Below are 22,387 nucleotides of genomic sequence, written 5' to 3' on the forward strand. Positions count from 1 at the left end.
TAACCCTAACCCTAACCCTAACCCTAACCCTAACCCTAACCCTAACCCTAACCCTAACCCTAACCCTAACCCTAACCCTAACCCTAACCCTAACCCTAACCCTAACCCTAACCCTAACCCTAACCCTAACCCTAACCCTAACCCTAACCCTAACCCTAACCCTAACCCTAACCCTAACCCTAACCCTAACCCTAACCCTAACCCTAACCCTAACCCTAACCCTAACCCTAACCCTAACCCTAACCCTAACCCTAACCCTAACCCTAACCCTAACCCTAACCCTAACCCTAACCCTAACCCTAACCCTAACCCTAACCCTAACCCTAACCCTAACCCTAACCCTAACCCTAACCCTAACCCTAACCCTAACCCTAACCCTAACCCTAACCCTAACCCTAACCCTAACCCTAACCCTAACCCTAACCCTAACCCTAACCCTAACCCTAACCCTAACCCTAACCCTAACCCTAACCCTAACCCTAACCCTAACCCTAACCCTAACCCTAACCCTAACCCTAACCCTAACCCTAACCCTAACCCTAACCCTAACCCTAACCCTAACCCTAACCCTAACCCTAACCCTAACCCTAACCCTAACCCTAACCCTAACCCTAACCCTAACCCTAACCCTAACCCTAACCCTAACCCTAACCCTAACCCTAACCCTAACCCTAACCCTAACCCTAACCCTAACCCTAACCCTAACCCTAACCCTAACCCTAACCCTAACCCTAACCCTAACCCTAACCCTAACCCTAACCCTAACCCTAACCCTAACCCTAACCCTAACCCTAACCCTAACCCTAACCCTAACCCTAACCCTAACCCTAACCCTAACCCTAACCCTAACCCTAACCCTAACCCTAACCCTAACCCTAACCCTAACCCTAACCCTAACCCTAACCCTAACCCTAACCCTAACCCTAACCCTAACCCTAACCCTAACCCTAACCCTAACCCTAACCCTAACCCTAACCCTAACCCTAACCCTAACCCTAACCCTAACCCTAACCCTAACCCTAACCCTAACCCTAACCCTAACCCTAACCCTAACCCTAACCCTAACCCTAACCCTAACCCTAACCCTAACCCTAACCCTAACCCTAACCCTAACCCTAACCCTAACCCTAACCCTAACCCTAACCCTAACCCTAACCCTAACCCTAACCCTAACCCTAACCCTAACCCTAACCCTAACCCTAACCCTAACCCTAACCCTAACCCTAACCCTAACCCTAACCCTAACCCTAACCCTAACCCTAACCCTAACCCTAACCCTAACCCTAACCCTAACCCTAACCCTAACCCTAACCCTAACCCTAACCCTAACCCTAACCCTAACCCTAACCCTAACCCTAACCCTAACCCTAACCCTAACCCTAACCCTAACCCTAACCCTAACCCTAACCCTAACCCTAACCCTAACCCTAACCCTAACCCTAACCCTAACCCTAACCCTAACCCTAACCCTAACCCTAACCCTAACCCTAACCCTAACCCTAACCCTAACCCTAACCCTAACCCTAACCCTAACCCTAACCCTAACCCTAACCCTAACCCTAACCCTAACCCTAACCCTAACCCTAACCCTAACCCTAACCCTAACCCTAACCCTAACCCTAACCCTAACCCTAACCCTAACCCTAACCCTAACCCTAACCCTAACCCTAACCCTAACCCTAACCCTAACCCTAACCCTAACCCTAACCCTAACCCTAACCCTAACCCTAACCCTAACCCTAACCCTAACCCTAACCCTAACCCTAACCCTAACCCTAACCCTAACCCTAACCCTAACCCTAACCCTAACCCTAACCCTAACCCTAACCCTAACCCTAACCCTAACCCTAACCCTAACCCTAACCCTAACCCTAACCCTAACCCTAACCCTAACCCTAACCCTAACCCTAACCCTAACCCTAACCCTAACCCTAACCCTAACCCTAACCCTAACCCTAACCCTAACCCTAACCCTAACCCTAACCCTAACCCTAACCCTAACCCTAACCCTAACCCTAACCCTAACCCTAACCCTAACCCTAACCCTAACCCTAACCCTAACCCTAACCCTAACCCTAACCCTAACCCTAACCCTAACCCTAACCCTAACCCTAACCCTAACCCTAACCCTAACCCTAACCCTAACCCTAACCCTAACCCTAACCCTAACCCTAACCCTAACCCTAACCCTAACCCTAACCCTAACCCTAACCCTAACCCTAACCCTAACCCTAACCCTAACCCTAACCCTAACCCTAACCCTAACCCTAACCCTAACCCTAACCCTAACCCTAACCCTAACCCTAACCCTAACCCTAACCCTAACCCTAACCCTAACCCTAACCCTAACCCTAACCCTAACCCTAACCCTAACCCTAACCCTAACCCTAACCCTAACCCTAACCCTAACCCTAACCCTAACCCTAACCCTAACCCTAACCCTAACCCTAACCCTAACCCTAACCCTAACCCTAACCCTAACCCTAACCCTAACCCTAACCCTAACCCTAACCCTAACCCTAACCCTAACCCTAACCCTAACCCTAACCCTAACCCTAACCCTAACCCTAACCCTAACCCTAACCCTAACCCTAACCCTAACCCTAACCCTAACCCTAACCCTAACCCTAACCCTAACCCTAACCCTAACCCTAACCCTAACCCTAACCCTAACCCTAACCCTAACCCTAACCCTAACCCTAACCCTAACCCTAACCCTAACCCTAACCCTAACCCTAACCCTAACCCTAACCCTAACCCTAACCCTAACCCTAACCCTAACCCTAACCCTAACCCTAACCCTAACCCTAACCCTAACCCTAACCCTAACCCTAACCCTAACCCTAACCCTAACCCTAACCCTAACCCTAACCCTAACCCTAACCCTAACCCTAACCCTAACCCTAACCCTAACCCTAACCCTAACCCTAACCCTAACCCTAACCCTAACCCTAACCCTAACCCTAACCCTAACCCTAACCCTAACCCTAACCCTAACCCTAACCCTAACCCTAACCCTAACCCTAACCCTAACCCTAACCCTAACCCTAACCCTAACCCTAACCCTAACCCTAACCCTAACCCTAACCCTAACCCTAACCCTAACCCTAACCCTAACCCTAACCCTAACCCTAACCCTAACCCTAACCCTAACCCTAACCCTAACCCTAACCCTAACCCTAACCCTAACCCTAACCCTAACCCTAACCCTAACCCTAACCCTAACCCTAACCCTAACCCTAACCCTAACCCTAACCCTAACCCTAACCCTAACCCTAACCCTAACCCTAACCCTAACCCTAACCCTAACCCTAACCCTAACCCTAACCCTAACCCTAACCCTAACCCTAACCCTAACCCTAACCCTAACCCTAACCCTAACCCTAACCCTAACCCTAACCCTAACCCTAACCCTAACCCTAACCCTAACCCTAACCCTAACCCTAACCCTAACCCTAACCCTAACCCTAACCCTAACCCTAACCCTAACCCTAACCCTAACCCTAACCCTAACCCTAACCCTAACCCTAACCCTAACCCTAACCCTAACCCTAACCCTAACCCTAACCCTAACCCTAACCCTAACCCTAACCCTAACCCTAACCCTAACCCTAACCCTAACCCTAACCCTAACCCTAACCCTAACCCTAACCCTAACCCTAACCCTAACCCTAACCCTAACCCTAACCCTAACCCTAACCCTAACCCTAACCCTAACCCTAACCCTAACCCTAACCCTAACCCTAACCCTAACCCTAACCCTAACCCTAACCCTAACCCTAACCCTAACCCTAACCCTAACCCTAACCCTAACCCTAACCCTAACCCTAACCCTAACCCTAACCCTAACCCTAACCCTAACCCTAACCCTAACCCTAACCCTAACCCTAACCCTAACCCTAACCCTAACCCTAACCCTAACCCTAACCCTAACCCTAACCCTAACCCTAACCCTAACCCTAACCCTAACCCTAACCCTAACCCTAACCCTAACCCTAACCCTAACCCTAACCCTAACCCTAACCCTAACCCTAACCCTAACCCTAACCCTAACCCTAACCCTAACCCTAACCCTAACCCTAACCCTAACCCTAACCCTAACCCTAACCCTAACCCTAACCCTAACCCTAACCCTAACCCTAACCCTAACCCTAACCCTAACCCTAACCCTAACCCTAACCCTAACCCTAACCCTAACCCTAACCCTAACCCTAACCCTAACCCTAACCCTAACCCTAACCCTAACCCTAACCCTAACCCTAACCCTAACCCTAACCCTAACCCTAACCCTAACCCTAACCCTAACCCTAACCCTAACCCTAACCCTAACCCTAACCCTAACCCTAACCCTAACCCTAACCCTAACCCTAACCCTAACCCTAACCCTAACCCTAACCCTAACCCTAACCCTAACCCTAACCCTAACCCTAACCCTAACCCTAACCCTAACCCTAACCCTAACCCTAACCCTAACCCTAACCCTAACCCTAACCCTAACCCTAACCCTAACCCTAACCCTAACCCTAACCCTAACCCTAACCCTAACCCTAACCCTAACCCTAACCCTAACCCTAACCCTAACCCTAACCCTAACCCTAACCCTAACCCTAACCCTAACCCTAACCCTAACCCTAACCCTAACCCTAACCCTAACCCTAACCCTAACCCTAACCCTAACCCTAACCCTAACCCTAACCCTAACCCTAACCCTAACCCTAACCCTAACCCTAACCCTAACCCTAACCCTAACCCTAACCCTAACCCTAACCCTAACCCTAACCCTAACCCTAACCCTAACCCTAACCCTAACCCTAACCCTAACCCTAACCCTAACCCTAACCCTAACCCTAACCCTAACCCTAACCCTAACCCTAACCCTAACCCTAACCCTAACCCTAACCCTAACCCTAACCCTAACCCTAACCCTAACCCTAACCCTAACCCTAACCCTAACCCTAACCCTAACCCTAACCCTAACCCTAACCCTAACCCTAACCCTAACCCTAACCCTAACCCTAACCCTAACCCTAACCCTAACCCTAACCCTAACCCTAACCCTAACCCTAACCCTAACCCTAACCCTAACCCTAACCCTAACCCTAACCCTAACCCTAACCCTAACCCTAACCCTAACCCTAACCCTAACCCTAACCCTAACCCTAACCCTAACCCTAACCCTAACCCTAACCCTAACCCTAACCCTAACCCTAACCCTAACCCTAACCCTAACCCTAACCCTAACCCTAACCCTAACCCTAACCCTAACCCTAACCCTAACCCTAACCCTAACCCTAACCCTAACCCTAACCCTAACCCTAACCCTAACCCTAACCCTAACCCTAACCCTAACCCTAACCCTAACCCTAACCCTAACCCTAACCCTAACCCTAACCCTAACCCTAACCCTAACCCTAACCCTAACCCTAACCCTAACCCTAACCCTAACCCTAACCCTAACCCTAACCCTAACCCTAACCCTAACCCTAACCCTAACCCTAACCCTAACCCTAACCCTAACCCTAACCCTAACCCTAACCCTAACCCTAACCCTAACCCTAACCCTAACCCTAACCCTAACCCTAACCCTAACCCTAACCCTAACCCTAACCCTAACCCTAACCCTAACCCTAACCCTAACCCTAACCCTAACCCTAACCCTAACCCTAACCCTAACCCTAACCCTAACCCTAACCCTAACCCTAACCCTAACCCTAACCCTAACCCTAACCCTAACCCTAACCCTAACCCTAACCCTAACCCTAACCCTAACCCTAACCCTAACCCTAACCCTAACCCTAACCCTAACCCTAACCCTAACCCTAACCCTAACCCTAACCCTAACCCTAACCCTAACCCTAACCCTAACCCTAACCCTAACCCTAACCCTAACCCTAACCCTAACCCTAACCCTAACCCTAACCCTAACCCTAACCCTAACCCGAACCCGAACCCGAACCCGAACCCTAACCCGAACCCAACCTTAACCCTAACCCCAACCATCGGAACCCAAACCAGATCCTGAAAATGAACCCAACTTCACTGATTCAGTCTTTTTCTTTCCAGTTTCTTTGTAGTCTGTTTATTACTGTTGCTCTGTAGTACAGCTAGAGATCAGGGATGGAGGTACCTCTGTAGAGGATTGTTTTAGCAACTCTAGGTTTTTTGTTTTCCATATGAAATTGAGAATTCTTCTTTCAAGTTCTGTAAGAATTTTGTTGATATTTTGATCAAAACTGCATTGAATCTGTAAAATGCTTTTGGTAGAATGGCCATTTTCACTATGTTAATCTTACCCATCCATGAGCATGGGAGATCTTCCTATCTTCTGATATCTTCTTCAATTTCTTTCTTCAGAGACTTGAAGTTTTTTTTTCATACAGTTGTTTCACTTGCTTCGTTAGAGTCACACCAAAGTACTTAATGTTATTAGTGGCTATTGTGAAGGGTGTTGTTTCTCTAATTTCTTTCTCAGCATTTTCTCTAGCATACAAGTGTTCTAATTACACCACATACTTTTGAACACATATTTTCAAAACATAATTACATAGCAAGTTAAGATATTTCATTGTGACTTTTGTTTACATTTCCCTGCAGATTAGTAATATTAAATAAGTTTTTGTAACAGTTAGCAGGCATGTGTAGAAAATGACTATCTTAAACTATATAAGGTTCTTCAACTAATAGTGTAAAACAAAACAAATAACTTGATGAAAAAATAAATGGAAAATGCCTTAGGACCCATATCCTTGATAATAAAGACCTCAGTCTGCACAGGACATGAGAATCTAACTTAGGCACTCTCTTCCTATTTGCAAAGCACATTCTATATTTAAAATACAATGGTTTGTTGTTCACTTGGAATAAGCCAATAATAAACACAGATGATCACTCCAATTTCTAAATGACTCTGGGATCTCTTTACCTGAGGAACATTTATTGTTTACTTAGACACTGTGGCTGTGATTGGATGTAAATCCAGGGTTATATAAAAGAAGATTGCTTTTTGTCTTATAGTTTCTTTGAAGGATTTGTTGTTGTGAGGCTTATAATGTTCTAATTTGATGCTTAATACAAGTAAGTAAATAAGCTCTTTCTTATATAACTTTGTAGAAAGATTTTCATGGAGCACAGAAAGTCAATTTTTTGAAATAATTATTCCAACAGAGGGGGAAAACAAAACAACAGCAAAATCATTGATAAGAATTGTAAACAAGATGGGAAAATAATAATCACATTCTCACCATGCCTCTATTTATTTTCAATCCTCCCCTGACCCTTTGCATGTGAGAGTTTTCTATCCAGATTCATCATCTATCTAGTTAAGAGAAAATAAATAAAATTCATAACATAAGAATTGAATGATTTTAAACAGCTAAGAGCTAAGAATACTATATGACATAGAATAATCATGGTATGTGTTTATTATTGTTTTATTATCATACATCAAAACGGTAAATTGAAAACAAATACTATAAGTTCCCCAGATCATTTAAGTTCCAACAAACACACACAAAAAAATCATACTTTGAGGTATCTATCATTTGGGGATATAGTGTTCTATGGTAGCCTTGCCAATCATGCTTCTACTTTCACTTACCCTCTCTAGCAAAGGCACAGGGAGCTACCTGAGACCTGCTAGGAGGGAACATCAGCACATCGAACATTAACTCTGTCCCTTGGCTCTGCCTTTTACTGATGTGAGAACCTTTACATTTTACTAATGTGAGTTCTTTCCATTTCAGTAGAATGGCATGAATAGGAATGGTGGTGGATTTTAGATCTTTAATCACAGTATAAATTATGGAGAATGACAGGAGCTATTCATGCCCATGCGGTTCCTTGGCATATATTAAAAAGGAAAGCAAGAGAAAAGAAAACTGCTGCCAGTGATAGCAAGGAAAGAGTGGGTCCTCTTTTAGCAGAAAAGAGGCCCATGTGCTAATTTCAAAATGGCATTTGCTTATACAGGTGAATTATTTGTAAAAAGAAATGAGAAAGAGAAAGAGAAAAGAAAAATTTAAGTTTTTTTTTTCCAGCAAGATAAAGTCCTTAAGAGTTGTTTTTGTTTTGTTTTGTTTTGTTTTTTTGTGGTAAGTTGGCATGGAGGGGTGGATTCTAAGTCCTGTTACCCTAAAGAGGCTGGGTGTCTCTAGACAATGAAGATTCTTCAGCTGAACACAGTGAATATTGCTAGCGTATCTTACCCATCCTTATGCCCTTAAAGAGATAGGGGGAGGTTTACTCAGTATATCTCGGTCTACAGTTAGCACATAGGTGTCAATCTTGGAAGCACTGAGCAATTTTTGACTCAACTTGTGATTTCTTAATGATAGACACAGGCTGAGAGTGGTAATTTATGTTTCTTTTGAAAACATCTCAATAAGAAAACAAACTACTCTTAAGGGTAGGCCACATGCACAGCAATAGATGGCCAACAGAAAAACAAAATGAAACAAAATAAAACTCAGTGGCATCTTTTGAGGTTCCTTGTCGTATAATGTCATATTGGGCCTCTTTTTTTTTTTTTTTTCAATTTTATCTTTTTTTTTTCTTTTTAAGTTCTCTCTCTCTCTCAGTTTCTTTGTATATGTCTTATGGCTCCTGGTTTTGTGTTTTTAAGGGATTCCTGATTGTGAGAACAAATGGGTCTCTGCAACTACATCTGTTCTTTGTGGCTTTTCTTGGGCTCTTTTTGTTTGGTTGTTTGTTTTGTCCTATTCTGGCGTGTTTGTTTTTATTTTATCTTATTATATTATATTTTAATATTATTCACTAAATGCCTGCTTTTTTTTTTAATGAGAGACAGAAAGAATGTGGATCCATATGGGAAGAGAGGTGGTGAAGAACAAGAAGGGGAAATCGTATTTGGGATATGATTTATTTTAAAAAAATCTATTTTCAATAAAAGCAAAGGTAAAAAGACATGAGAAAGACTTTGGAAGCACCAAGATTCCAAAACTGAAACAAAGACTGTGTTTATTTCCATTATGTATTTATTTCTGTTCTCCCACTTAATCATAGGAAAGAAATATTTAAAATATTTTGTTTTCATCTTGAAATTCTAAGAACATTTTTTCTAAAGTTACTGCATTTGGTTATCTCTTATAAGATTCATAATGATTTGATGTTGCATGTGAACACATATTAATTAATAGGAACATTTGGCTAGTGATATATTAAGATTCATCCTAATTGTAGATATGTTAGAGTTTAAAAAATACACATGTAGGATGCAGAATATAATATCGAATGTCTAACCATCATCTCTCCTGCTATGTTGACAGAAAATAAGATCTATTCATATAGTTAAAATACATATCTTTGCCAGACAATTCTGATACTTTTGAATTCTCTGAGGGGAACTGGTATTTGTGGGACATCTGATGTTTTCTTGTATGAAGCTAACATCTGGTTGACAAACAACAAAGAAGCAGATGCTTGGTAAGGCAGCCAGGATCTGGAATATACTTTATGTTTTCTACTTCAATTCAATGAGTCTAGAGGTTAACTTCCTTTTAAATTTCTATATGACATGCCTGTTTGATATTCTGTTTGAATAGCCTTTTGAATGAGAATTTACTTCTGGTGAATCTTTAAGATATGAAGAACAAAGGATTTCAATAATGCTAGTGGTTTTTTTTTTTTTTCTTCTGTTTGTGATGGATTGTTTAAAAATATGCTCAAGGGGCTGAAGAGATGGCTCAGAGGTTAAGAGCATTGGCTCTTCTTCTAAAGGTCTTGGGTTCAATTCCCAGCAACCACATGGTGGCTCATAATCATCTATAATGAGATTTGGTACTCTCTTCTGGCCTACAAGCATACATGCAGTCAGAATACTGTATATATAATAAAATAAATCTTTAAAAAAGCTGCTTGAAACCTTCCAATCCCACATGTGTTTGTACTGCATGGTTTTGCCACTTCATTAAATAGTCTGCTTTCCATACTTTTGAATACAGGATAGATTGTTACATATAACAACTGTGAAGGGGATCTTGTGCAATTTACTGAACTTATTGCAGCTTTGGCTTTCATTACATTTCCATGTAAGAAATTCAGGCTGGATATTGGAAGATGAAACAACCCACAGTAGGTTCATCCATCAGACATTCAAGATGAAGGCATCAGATACCTCATAAATCCATTTCTCCTTCTCTCTTTTGAGACAGATTTGCAAACAAAATGTGTACCCCTAATGATATTTCTTTGTTATCCTAGTAGAGAAGTGACCAAATTGTAATTAATTATGTCTGATGGGACCCTTGGATTCTCTATTTTTAGCACAAACTTCTGTTAGTGGGACACATTCTGAATGCTAAGGTTCTGCAGAATGTCCCCTAGGACAACAGCATTTGAATGGTGATTTCTGTTCAGCTTCCTGAACTAGAAACCTTGAACTGAGGCCCAGCCATTTGCATTTTAACAAGTCTTTCTGGCTATTTTGATATATGCTTAAGTCTGAGCACCACTCTAGCTCCATCTGTGGAATTTAAAAAAAAAAATAATCAGCTATTTGTTCTGTGCTATACTAGTAAAACAAGTGTACTATGTGGGGATCTCCACAGTGGATATTCGTAAATTCTCATTGGGAAAGGATAAATGCATAGACATATTGAAACACTACCTGGCACACAGGCCCACTTACTTCTTAAGTCTTCTACAAGGGAAGTAGAAGTGAGGATGCCTGGCTCTGCTGGGCCAGTGGATGCCCTTCTCTTCTTTGCTGTTCTGTACTTGTGTACAGGATCCCACCAGACTTCAGACAGAACCAATTGGAGATAAGAGCAAGGAAAGGTATAGGGTAGACAGGAGTTGAAAAGGAGGATTGGGGCTGAATGCATTCCAAAGGAATGCCTTTGTCTCCTCTGACAGACACCTGATAGTCAAGTATGACTTGTATAATCAGTCAATGAGTGGTAACATGCATGTGACTTTTATTGTAAATGATTATAGCTTTTCTGTGTGGCAAGGATTTGAGAGCTTTTCCAAATGATTCTGACATTTGATGGAAGTAGCATCTTCAGGGGAGAGGTATGTTATTTCAAGGTAAAGGAATTCTAAGTTTTAGACAGACCATGGGAGAGGGGGGAACAGGCATCTGTAGATGGGGCAGTATCTGAAGCCTGAACTATCCCTTCTCAGAAACTGGTTACCAAGGATCACAAAATCTGCTTGTCAAATGACCCTAAGTTGTTTGTAGAGACCTTCATTGGTGTCTGTTCTTGCAAGAACTGTCCTCTCCATGTCAGTAGGAAGTGGCTATGGTGCTTAGCTATGCAGCTTTCAGTATTCACACAAATGTGTGCAAAATCCTTTATGATTCCAAATCTATCCAGCTATAGAAAGAAAAGGGAAGAAAGTGTGGATTTGGAAAAAGCTTCATCCAGAGCTAAATGGATAAGACTCTTAGGTTTGGAACCAGGACTTCTGGATCTTAATGGTTACCTATGTGTATAAAAGATACATTTTATTAAATAATGAGTAGCTTTTTCAATTTCACTTACATGAAAAACATTAAAAAATCAGTGCGGGTATGTTACATAAGAAACTAAAATCTTTTAAGAACCTATGGCTCTTTCTCTTTCTACATTTGTATTAACACACTTAACAAAAAATTCTAAATGTTCTCAAGTTGTGGGGTTTTTGTCCAATGGAAATAAGACAATAGATTTGCTTTGCTTAAGATCATTGTTCTTTTATCTTCTGGGAAAGAATTCAGAGCTATTCGTATCCAGCCTCTCCCTCACTTCTGTAACACCTGTTCCAAATCAGAATCACCCTGAAAGTGCTGAGTTAAAGATTGGTGCAGCTCATGTCTGGCTTGGCTCTGTTTTCATTTCTGCTGGATGATAGACAGGTTTAGTGACTTAATCTTCTTTTCCAAGGGAGTCCTTTGAAATAATTTCTTTCTTGCTTTGCTTTTTCTTTCCCATGGACTCTCATTCTCAGCTGAATGGGGCTTCTCATTAATGGCCTGTAGCTCTCTCGTTATCTGTGTAGAGTCTGTGTTGTACTGTGGACCTGCTCTGGCTAGAATATGGGCATGGCACAAGTCTCCCCATGTTTCTTCTCTAGGGCAGAAAACGCATGGAAATGAAGAAGTGGACAGTTTTGTATTTTGTGCTGGGGGGACAGACTCTTCTTGAGGGGCTTGCCCATGTCCAAGTCCTTGCTGGAGACCTAGCTTCTCTCCTTTCACTCTGTCCATCACTTCCCACACAACTTGGTTCAAACTGCTCATTTTGGGGTTGTGAGATGATGACAGCCAATCTTGAGAACCTGTATACAGGCACATTTTAGAGATTGCTTTCTGGAGACGTTCTCTGGGTGAATAGGAATCAGGCTCTGGAGCCAGAATCCTGACGGATGGCACATCAGTTGAGTCACAATTCCAGAACATGTTAGACGGTGTAAACTTTTGGATAGGTGTCTTAGACACATAGGAGTACAGACAGAAGAAAGCATCAGCAGCGACAGCCAGGGTTTGCACCTGCTTAAACCGGCCTAAATATAAAAAATAAGGATGATGACTCTAGGAGTTCATTGGCAAATTATATGTTTAACATGTCCACTCAAAAGCTTCCTCAAAGCTCTAATTTCAGAGAGACATAACAGGTTATTCACTGATGATCCTCCTTTTTAGATCTCTTTCTTGACTTTCAGACTTTCTATCACCAGTAAATAATCCAACAAAGAGATTTTAAAATGGGATAGGATAAAAGAATTTTGTGCTGATTTGGTTCAGCTGAAGTACAAAAGATCTAAGTACAGTGAAAATTTTGGTTCCATTAAAAACCCAGTTATGGGGGCTGGAAGATGGCTCAGAGGTTCAGAATACTATCTGTTCTTCCAAAGGCCTTAAATTCAATTCCCATCAACCGCATGGTGGCTCACAACCATCTAAAATGAGATCTGGTGCCCTCTTCTGGTGAGCAGGTGTACATCCAGGCAAAGCATTGTATACATAATAAATAAATGAAAAATATATTGGCTTTGTTTTAATCTCATATGTGGGATTTGGGCCTGCTTCAGATAATCCACAGCAGCTAACTATAATTTGTCTCATTCTCTGGCAGGGGTGTAATTCTGCCAGCTGAAGAGAGTTCATGTTTGGAATCTGGGAGCTCTTCAGAGAGTATGTAAATGCCAGAGCCCTTGAGGATCCAGGCTGCTGTTCACCCTGCTCCTGTTGGTTGCTGTTGTTGCCGTTTGTCAAGTGGTTATGAGTAAAGAGATGAGGAGAAGAAGAAATTTTATATCCTGAAGATCAAACTTGCTCCAAGGACCTTGACACCCCTAATCAGCAGGCAGTAGTCTAATTATATTGACACACTCTTTTCCCCTCTAAGCTTCTTTCTCTCTTACCTAGTATTGGGACATTGGAAAGAATTAGGATGGAGAAGGATGGTAGGAAAAAGAACCCAATAAATTAGCCAGAAGTACGATTATACCTAAGCAAAATAGTAATGGCACCAGTTTCTTAAAGATTGTTTTTTCAAGAGAGAGAAAAAAAAAAAAAGCAGACATTAAGTGCTTCATTTTAGAAAAATATAAATGAAAATGGAACAAAGGACAAAGTTAACAAAAAATAGAGTATGGAACTGTTGCAGATGAAAGGAAGAATATGGATGGATCTGAAGTAACACTCACTGGCTAGCATCAGGCAGGGATCCTCCATCTCAATCCTTTGCACCTGAGACTTCAGGAAGAGCTGAAAGTCAATGCCTTTGGCCTGAGAAGGGTTGGTAAAAAATCTTGCAGGGATACGAGATGTGTCTTTGTGGTCCTCATGACCAAAGCCCAGGCTGAAGAGAACATCTTCTGCATCTTCTTGTACCTGGTCCAAAATCTCTGAGATGCTGAAAAGAAGAAATTTTGGTACAAAGGCCAACTTGGAGACATATGTGAATTCATAATATCTGTGGTCTTTTGAATAAGGATGGCCCCCATTGTCTCATATACATGTAGACACCAGGGAGTATTACTATTTGAAAAGATTAGAAGAATTAGGAGGTGTGGCCTTGTTAGAGGAAGTATGTCACTGGAGGTGGGCTTTGAGTTTTCAAAACCCATGCCAAGCCTAGGCTCTCTCTCTCTCTCAGCCTGTGGATAAGGATGTAACTCTAGACTACTGCTCCAGCACTATGCATGATGCAAGGCTTTACAACACGACTATAATAGAACACATCTTTGAAACTATAAGCAAGCCCTCATGTAAATGTTTTCTTTTATAAGAATTGCTTTGCTCATGGTATCTCTTCACAGTAATAGAACAGGGACTAGGACAATATTTAATAATAGTATCAATATTAGCATTTTTTTCCTAAGCATTTCTCTACAATTTATTGTGACTTTGAAAAGAGCTTTCACTATTTGAACCTAATTTCTGTATCTGAGGCAGATACAGATTCCAGATCTGTTTATAAAACAAATATTAGCATAGTGCTTTGAACTGCTTCTACAACTGAAAACAAATTTAAAGAAATATGGAAATACTTTGATAATGAAGAGCAATACAGAGTCAAAGAAATAAGCCTGCATTGCTAACTTGTAAGTTCCCAACTGCATACTGTGATAGATCTGGCTCTTTCAGGTGCTTTGAAGTGTATCTGTCACTTTACTTGCCTTAGAAAATGTGTGAGACAGCTAAAAATTAGTGTGTAAAGACAGCAGATCTTATTGTATTCTAACTCTGAAATTAGGTACATTTAGTACCTGGTTTAGAAAGGTATCCCCCTTTCTAGCACTTTGTTCATCTGGATAAATGATGTTTCACAAAAGACCAAGTACTACCCCTTCCCACCCCATCCTGCACACACTTATTCTGGCACCATACTGAATCTACTTGACACCTGTGTTTAATAACTGTGTTTGAACAATGGGAGCAGGGTGTCTGGATTATTTAAGGCTTGGGCTGTCATTATCATTCTTTTCTAAAAAAGATGCTAGGATGTTATAGTCAAAATTGGGGCCATCATATTAATTACCTGGTGGACAGTGAAGTGCCTGAACCTATCCTTGTATTGCCATGTCCATGCTCCTTTTATCTCCATCATTGTAAATTTTCTTATCTGTGAGTTGCGATGTATGATTTTCTTGATCACAACCATGACTCAGTGTTAGAATTATCTTGCTAAACTAGCACAATTCCTAACTGAATTATAAATATTTAGCTTTATATGCACAAATAAGTGCAGTCTTTGTGTCTCATCACAGAATTTCTCTTTGCAACAAATGGAGATTATTTACAGAAAACTACAATTAATCAAAATGCAAAGTTTTGGAGCTCATATATATCTGCTATGTCTACAACACGATATCTACACCTAAGGCTTGAGGTGGAGAAGAAAAATTGTAAGTGGATAAAGAAAAATCCATGAGACCTCAATCCTACTCAAAGAAGCACAGGCAACTAATGAATTCTGAGAGTAGGAGAAATAATCTTCTACAGGGATGTGCATACTAATTGGTTAACAAATATCAAATGGTCAGCCCTGAAAACATACATAGAAGTAATATTATACAGACTGAGCAGGTTTTATTTGCATTAAGGCACACACACACAGTTAATTTAAAAAAAGGTAACATGAATTTGAAAGAGAGCAAGGAAGGGTATCTAGGAGGATTTATAGGGAGGAAAGAGAAGGTGAAATGATGTAATTATATTACAATCTCAAAAATAAAATAATTTAAAACACCTAAGCACCTGTGAGAGCTATTCTTGGCTGTCAACTTGATTACATCTGCAATTAACTAAAGCCTAAAAACGAAGGGCTACATCATCAAGTAAGCAATTTTTGCTTAATTTGTAGTGGGAAGATCTGCTTCTAATCCAGTTCTTTGAGGTATGAAGACACACCTTTAATCCAGACTTTTTGAGTTGGGAAAACCCACCTCTAATCTGGGCCCTACCTTCTACTGGAAACCTATATAAGGACATGGAAGAAGGAAACTTTAGTTCTTTGTCAGCTTGCTCTTGCCTCCTTAGCAAGTCTATTCCTTCAATGGCATTAGAGCTGACTTCTTTAGTATTCCAGAATATACTAGAGACCAGCTGAGACATCCTGCCTCCTGACTGAGCAACTACTTGATTATTGGACTTTTAAATCACAGACAGCCATTGTTGGATTAGTTGAACCACAGTCTGTGATTCTAATAAATACCCCTTCTATATATAGGGATAGATTCATTCTATAAGTTCAATTACTCTAGAGAGCTCTGACTAATACAACACCTGAATAGTACTTTCATAATTCCCATTTAATTGAATTCCATGTAGGCAGGGTTAGTTACATGAAAATTTTGTCCTCAAATTTCTGACATTCTCATTATAGCCCACTAATACTATCACTTTCTATCTTGCTTTATATTTATTTGCATGTGAATATTGTCCATTACGTGGAATAGTCAAGACCCTCAAGACAAACTCTGCTTCAGCTTTGCAAGTTCCAAACAATTAATGCTTGGACTGAACGAAACTTTGTATTGCTTAAAAAAAAATACACACTGTTTATTGAACACCTATTATAGGCCTAGGTACCATGATATTACTATATCTCAGTGGAAGGAGGTTCCTGTGCTTCATACATAGCATCCATTTCTGAAAAGGTTCCTCTTCATCTGTTCCTCATCTTGGAATAAACATCATCACATTTATTGCTTGTAAATAGAAAATGCATATAAGCTCCAGTATGCAGAGCCACACTCTCTTATCCCTCAATGAACCTAAGCTTCCAAAACTTACTACTTACCTTGAAGTGGTTTTGTTGGTTCCACCAGTCATGTTGCTGGAAGCCAAACTGCAGCCAAGATCAAGTAACTGGCAAGGCCTGGGTGTCTGGAGGGAATTCCTAAAGAGATGAAACTTGATGTCATTCAACTCCAGTTTCTAATCTACACTCTGGCCTCAAGCTTCCCCTACTGGGCATATTTTTCCTGTGCTGAGGAAGCCTAGACTATGTCTTCCTTTGCTGGTTAGAAAGCCTTCCTCTTTACTGTTTATTTTTAGCTCTTTGCTTAAAGTTTCTGACTATGTAACTTCCACCAGTCCATTGTATCCTTGGGTGACATCATTCAAATTGTCTACACTTTATACTTACCTAGAGAAGAAGTTTCCATTGATGGACAGTACTGTGGCTGGATAGAAACAAAACAAGCCAAAAACAAGTTAGAAAGGAAAATAGATAGCACCCATGCTGTTTCTCTATCCATAAAGTTGCTCCACTGTTTCCCTCAGTGGTACAGATAAATATCACTAAACACAGCTTAAAAAGTGCAGCAGACATGTTAGAGGACACCTGGCCTGCAGTCTGAACTTCTGATCCGTAACTGAGGTCTAGTTAAGAGCCTCTGACCTGGGGTCAGGATCACTCCAGTCTTTAGCATCTCTTTCCTGCCTGTCACATGGTTTACCCATTACATAGCTGCCCATCTTACGAGTATCTGGAGACACTGGGAAAAGACAGTGCTTCTATCTTTTATTTAATCTCATATCCTTCTGCAGCAAAATATGCCACTTAAAACCACTTCTCAGGGGTGAGGATGTAGCTCAGTGATAGAGCAATTGCCTAGCAGGATGGACCACTGGGTCTGATACCCAACATAAAGATGAAGTAGGAGAAAGAGGAGGAAGAAGCTCTCAAACTTCTTTGGTTCTTTGGGCTCTTAATAGAGAAAAGAGTCATGGAGATAAATATTAAGGTACTCTGATATTGTCTCCAAGTACTATGAAAAGACTGCCAGGAATCATAATTAGTAGATAAAGAAATATTTCTAAATATTAACAGAAAGTACAGGGGGTACTTTCTGTGTTTATCTTATGTCAAAACAAACAAGAAAACCAAACTATTCTTTCCATCTAAATAGGATCCCAGAAAGACCCTGATTATTTAAGTTTTTTTTCTATTGTAGTCTTAAATCATACCATGCTATCCTTCTTTACTAATCCCAATATCATTCAGCTGTGCCACTCACCATCTGCTCCAAGACTCAAGTCATCTTCAAAACTTGTCCCATGATTAGAGTACCCTACCAAAAAAATCACACAAAAGTTGCAGAAAATAAAGCCAGAACACAACACACACACACACACACACACACACACACACACACACAGAGAGAGAGAGAGAGAGAGAGAGAGAGAGAGAGAAAATACAAACTGCACACTTGAACATCTAATCATGATCTTGCACTCACATAACTATACAAACATGCTAGATAGCTACGTGTTCACAAACCTCCCCCAGCTTTACATCAGCAATCAAAGTCATGTTTTGATTCAACATTATATACATCCATTTATAAGTTATCTGTGTACTTTGTTGCACATAATCATGTACACAACCCTTGCCAAGTAGTTAACACATGAAGGTACATACCACACTCAGGGACAAGCAAATGCATATAGTTTACAAGGTTATTCTCTAATAGTAGCTATTAGCAAAGCAACCACCAACAGGTAATCAATAAGTATTAGGGAACATGTGCTGTTAGGTAGAACTTCTTTTTGTACTTTCTAGACTGCTCTATAACAAATAAATGGCAGTTTTCAGAAACTAAAGACACTCATATTCCCAAAAGATACATAAATGTGGATATATAAACACACACGGAAGCACACACACACACACACACACACACACACACACACACACTGAGAGAGAGAGAGGTACAGCATCCAAGTAGAAAAGAAAATAGAACAGCTCACCATTATAGTTGGATTGTCCTGCTTCTTCAGAAAGTCCCCCTTCAGTGTCTCTAAAACCAAAAATATAATTAGGTTTTCCAACTGCTTTTCTTCAAATAACTCCCACATGGTGACATAATTTTTCCAGTGAAAATCAGCACTACTGAATTTGCTTTTGTATTGCAGACAATTAGACTGTGGTTAATTTACTGACAGGTTCATAGACGTAGTCATGAGGATCTGAGATTGGAATGTGTTGTATTTCTAAATGTGCTACTGTTGTTATGGCAGCATTGCCTGAAGGTGGTTTTGCAATGGTTCATCAGCTTTTATCAAAATAGGAAAAACAAACAAACAAAACAAAACAGAAGCAAAACTGAGGAATATGTTAATAAGACAGCTTTAAAAAATAATTAATAATTCACTTTACATCCTGGTCATAGCCCATCCCTCCTCACCTCCCAGTCCTATCCTCTCTCCCTCTTCCGCATCCCTCTTCCCTATTTCTCAGAAAATTGGAGCACTCCTTCTCACACATCCCAGTCATATAAGGGTTGAGTGTGTCCTCTTTCCCTGTGTCCTGACAAGGCAGTCTCTCCAGGGAAAAGTAATTGAGAAGCTGGCAAGAGAGTCCATGTCAGAGAGAGCCTTGGCTCCGCTTACTAGGGAGCACACATGAGGCCTGAGCTGCCATCTTCATAGGGGGCCTAGGTCCAGTGCATGCAAGGTCCTTAGTTGGTACTTCAGCCTTGGTAGGCCCTTCTTGGCCTTGGTTAGTCTTCTCTGTTGGTCTTCTTGTGAAGCTCTTATCACCTCCTCCAGGTTCTTTTCTTCCTCTGCCCCTCCCCCCCTTTTCCACAGGGCTCTATGCCTCTCCCAATGTTTGGTTGTGAGTCTCAGCATCTGTTTTGAGGTGCTGCTGGGTGGAGCCTCTCAGAGAACAACTCTGCTTGACTCCTGTCTGCAAGCATAGTAGAGTATCATTAATAGTATCAGGAGTTGGTTCTCTCCTGTGGGGCAGGTCATGGATTGGGTTAGGCATCGGTTAGACCTTCCCTCAGTCTCTGCTATGTCTGCTCTCTCTTTATCCCCGCACATCTTGTAGGCAGGGTGAATTTTGAGTTGCAGTTTTTGTAGGTGGGTTGGTGTTCCCCTCCCTCTACTTGTCTAGTTAGAGAGTGTCCTCTTCCATCTCTATGGTCCCTGCTACTAGGAGTCTCTGCTAGAGCCCCTCTCATATCCTTCAGGAGCCTACCCTGATTTAGGTCTCAAGTTTGTCAGAGAGATGTCCTCACCCACAGATTCTCTCACCAGGTCTGATCTCCACCTTCATATCTCTCTGTGTTTCCTCTCCTACCTTGTTTCCACTCTTCAACCATTACCTCTGTCTATTATATTTCCCCTTCTGAGTAAGATTTTTGCATCCTCCCTTGGATCCTCTTTGGGTCTGTGCCTTGAAGTATGTTTATCTTGTACTATATAGCTAAAATCCACTTGTAAGTGAGTACATACCATGTGTAAGACAGAGTTTTTTGATACCATTATTTCCATCACTTCCTAGTGATTTAAAAGTTAGACTTTGATAATTTCTGATATCATAATTTCCATATAACATAAACAAATGTCAATGTCTCGGGCTTTCGTCAATTCACTGCATCTACCCATATCTCTTCACTTTTCTATAATTCATGTTCTTGCTAGAATACCACATCCTTCAGAAAACAGAAGAAACTGCATCCTGGCTACATATTTTGAGATTTTGTAATGGTAGTTTATCACCCATTCACCATCTTGACAAGAAAAACAAAAGGAAATCAGTATAATAGATAGTAGGAAGCAGCAACAGTTTTACAAACAAAATAATTTTTTTGTTTGAAATAGAATGAGATACCAAAAGATAAATTAGCAGCTATTATTAAGACCTGAAGTAGGTACGTAAAGAAGTCTAGTAATGCCCTGAGGGGAAGAGCCACCTCACTGCATTCTTTCCCCACCCACTAGAGATACAGTTGCTAGGAAACTGGACCATCCCCCTAGGGAGGGACACCAGGTCATTATGGTCTGGGAACCTTCCTATAGCCAATCGATTCAAAATATAGCATTTTGACCAATAGATGCTTGCCAGGCAGGGATCGCCCCTGCCTTGGGCATGCTGGGATGGACCAGAATCTTTAAATCACCCAACTAACCTGGATGCAGGGCACTCGGCTCCTACCGCTTCAGCAGTGGGAGTGTGTGGGCCCAAGCTGCAGCTTGTAATTTACAATAACAAGAACCTCATGTATTTACAGCGGAGTCTGTTTATTCCTGGTCTTTTGGGGTTCGTGAACTGGGCAGAACAAGACGAGCAAATTAACCAATAAAAGACCTTGAGCTGGGATCAGAGCACTTGGGATTCAGTCTTGGCGTCTCAAAATTTACATATTAAATTACACAATAATACAATTATTTTTTAATTTTTATATTAATTACAGTTTATTCACTTTGTATCCCAGCTGTAGCCTCCTCCTTCATTCCCTCCCAATCCAGCCTCCCTCCCTCATCTCCTGCCATGCCCCTCTCCAAGTCCGCTGATAGGGGAGGTCCTCCTCCCTTCCATCTGACCCTAGCCTATCAAGTCTTATCAGGACTGGCTGCATTGTCTTCCCCTGTGGCCTGGTAAGGCTGCTCCCCCATCAGGAGGAGGTGATCAAAGAGCCAGTCACTGAGTTCATGTCAGAGACAGTCCCTGTTCCCAATACTTAGGAACCCACTTGGACACTGAGCTGCCATGGGCTACATCTGAGCAGGGGTTCTAGGTTATGTCCATGAATGGTCCTTGGTTGGAGTATCAGTCTCAGAAAAGACCCCTGTGCCCAGATTTTTTGGTTCTGTTGCTCTCCTTGTGGAGCTCCTATTCCTTCCAGGTCTTTCTATCTCTCCCTTCCTTCATAAGATTCCCTGCACTCTGCCCAAAGTTTGGTTATGAGTCTCAGCATCTGCTTTGAGTCTTTCAGAGGCCCTCTGTGGCAGCCTCCTGTCCTGTTTCCTGTTTCCACCCTCTTCAATGTCCACCCCATTTGCCTTTCTGAGTGAGGACTGATCATCTTACCCAGGGTCCTTCTTCTTGCTTAGCTTCTTTGGGTGATAATATAATTATTAACAGAAGAAAAATGTGAAAAATTTTAGGTTACAAAAACCTTAATTCCAAAACATTCTTTCTTTAAAAAAAAAATCACTTTTTCTAAGTAGCAGTGCAACTTCTGTAATCAACAATGCAACATATGTATTCAGTGACTTGTCAAGTCTAATTCCAATTAAGTACTAGTTGTTAGGCACCTAACATCTAAGTACTAGTACTTAGGTACCGCCTTCTGGGTTGCCTAGCAACCTATAATGTCATCATCCAGGTGTCCACACGTGGAAGGCATGGTTACCTTGCCCCTTAAAGGGAGCAACCTAACATGTGGTTTCTCTCTTGCCTCTTGCTCTCTTGCCTCTTGCTCCCTCTTGGCCTCTCTTGGCTCCCTGCCCTCTCCCCTTCCTCTGTTGGGCACCCCTCTCTCTTTCCCCCTATTATGTCCTGCTCTCCCTTCTCTCTCTCTCTCTTCATCTCCATCTAATAAACCTCTTTCATATAAAATCTGTTGTGCACCTGATGGTCATTATTTAATTTGTCTCCAACACTAGTCAATGGGGAAAATGCCTAATTTTTACAGTCAC

At 41.6% G+C, this 22,387-nt stretch overlaps 1 protein-coding gene across 1 annotated transcript in view; it reads right to left on the minus strand.

Annotated features, from left to right (window-relative positions):
* Positions 1–10,845: 10,845 nt before the first annotated feature.
* Tespa1 (thymocyte expressed, positive selection associated 1) overlaps positions 10,846–22,387 on the minus strand; it is a 32,352-nt gene continuing 20,810 nt past the window's right edge. The window contains exons 4-9 of the mRNA XM_021664369.2: positions 18,707–18,756; positions 17,974–18,027; positions 17,100–17,136; positions 16,752–16,850; positions 13,651–13,859; positions 10,846–12,504 (exon numbers count right to left, since the gene is read on the minus strand). Of these exons, the coding sequence (XP_021520044.2) occupies positions 11,834–12,504; positions 13,651–13,859; positions 16,752–16,850; positions 17,100–17,136; positions 17,974–18,027; positions 18,707–18,756 (1,120 nt within the window). The 3' untranslated portion in view covers positions 10,846–11,833. The remainder of the gene's footprint in view (positions 12,505–13,650; positions 13,860–16,751; positions 16,851–17,099; positions 17,137–17,973; positions 18,028–18,706; positions 18,757–22,387) is intronic.

This window comes from Meriones unguiculatus, chromosome 7 (genome assembly GCF_030254825.1).
Source record: "Meriones unguiculatus strain TT.TT164.6M chromosome 7, Bangor_MerUng_6.1, whole genome shotgun sequence".
NCBI classification, from domain to species: domain Eukaryota; kingdom Metazoa; phylum Chordata; class Mammalia; order Rodentia; family Muridae; genus Meriones; species Meriones unguiculatus.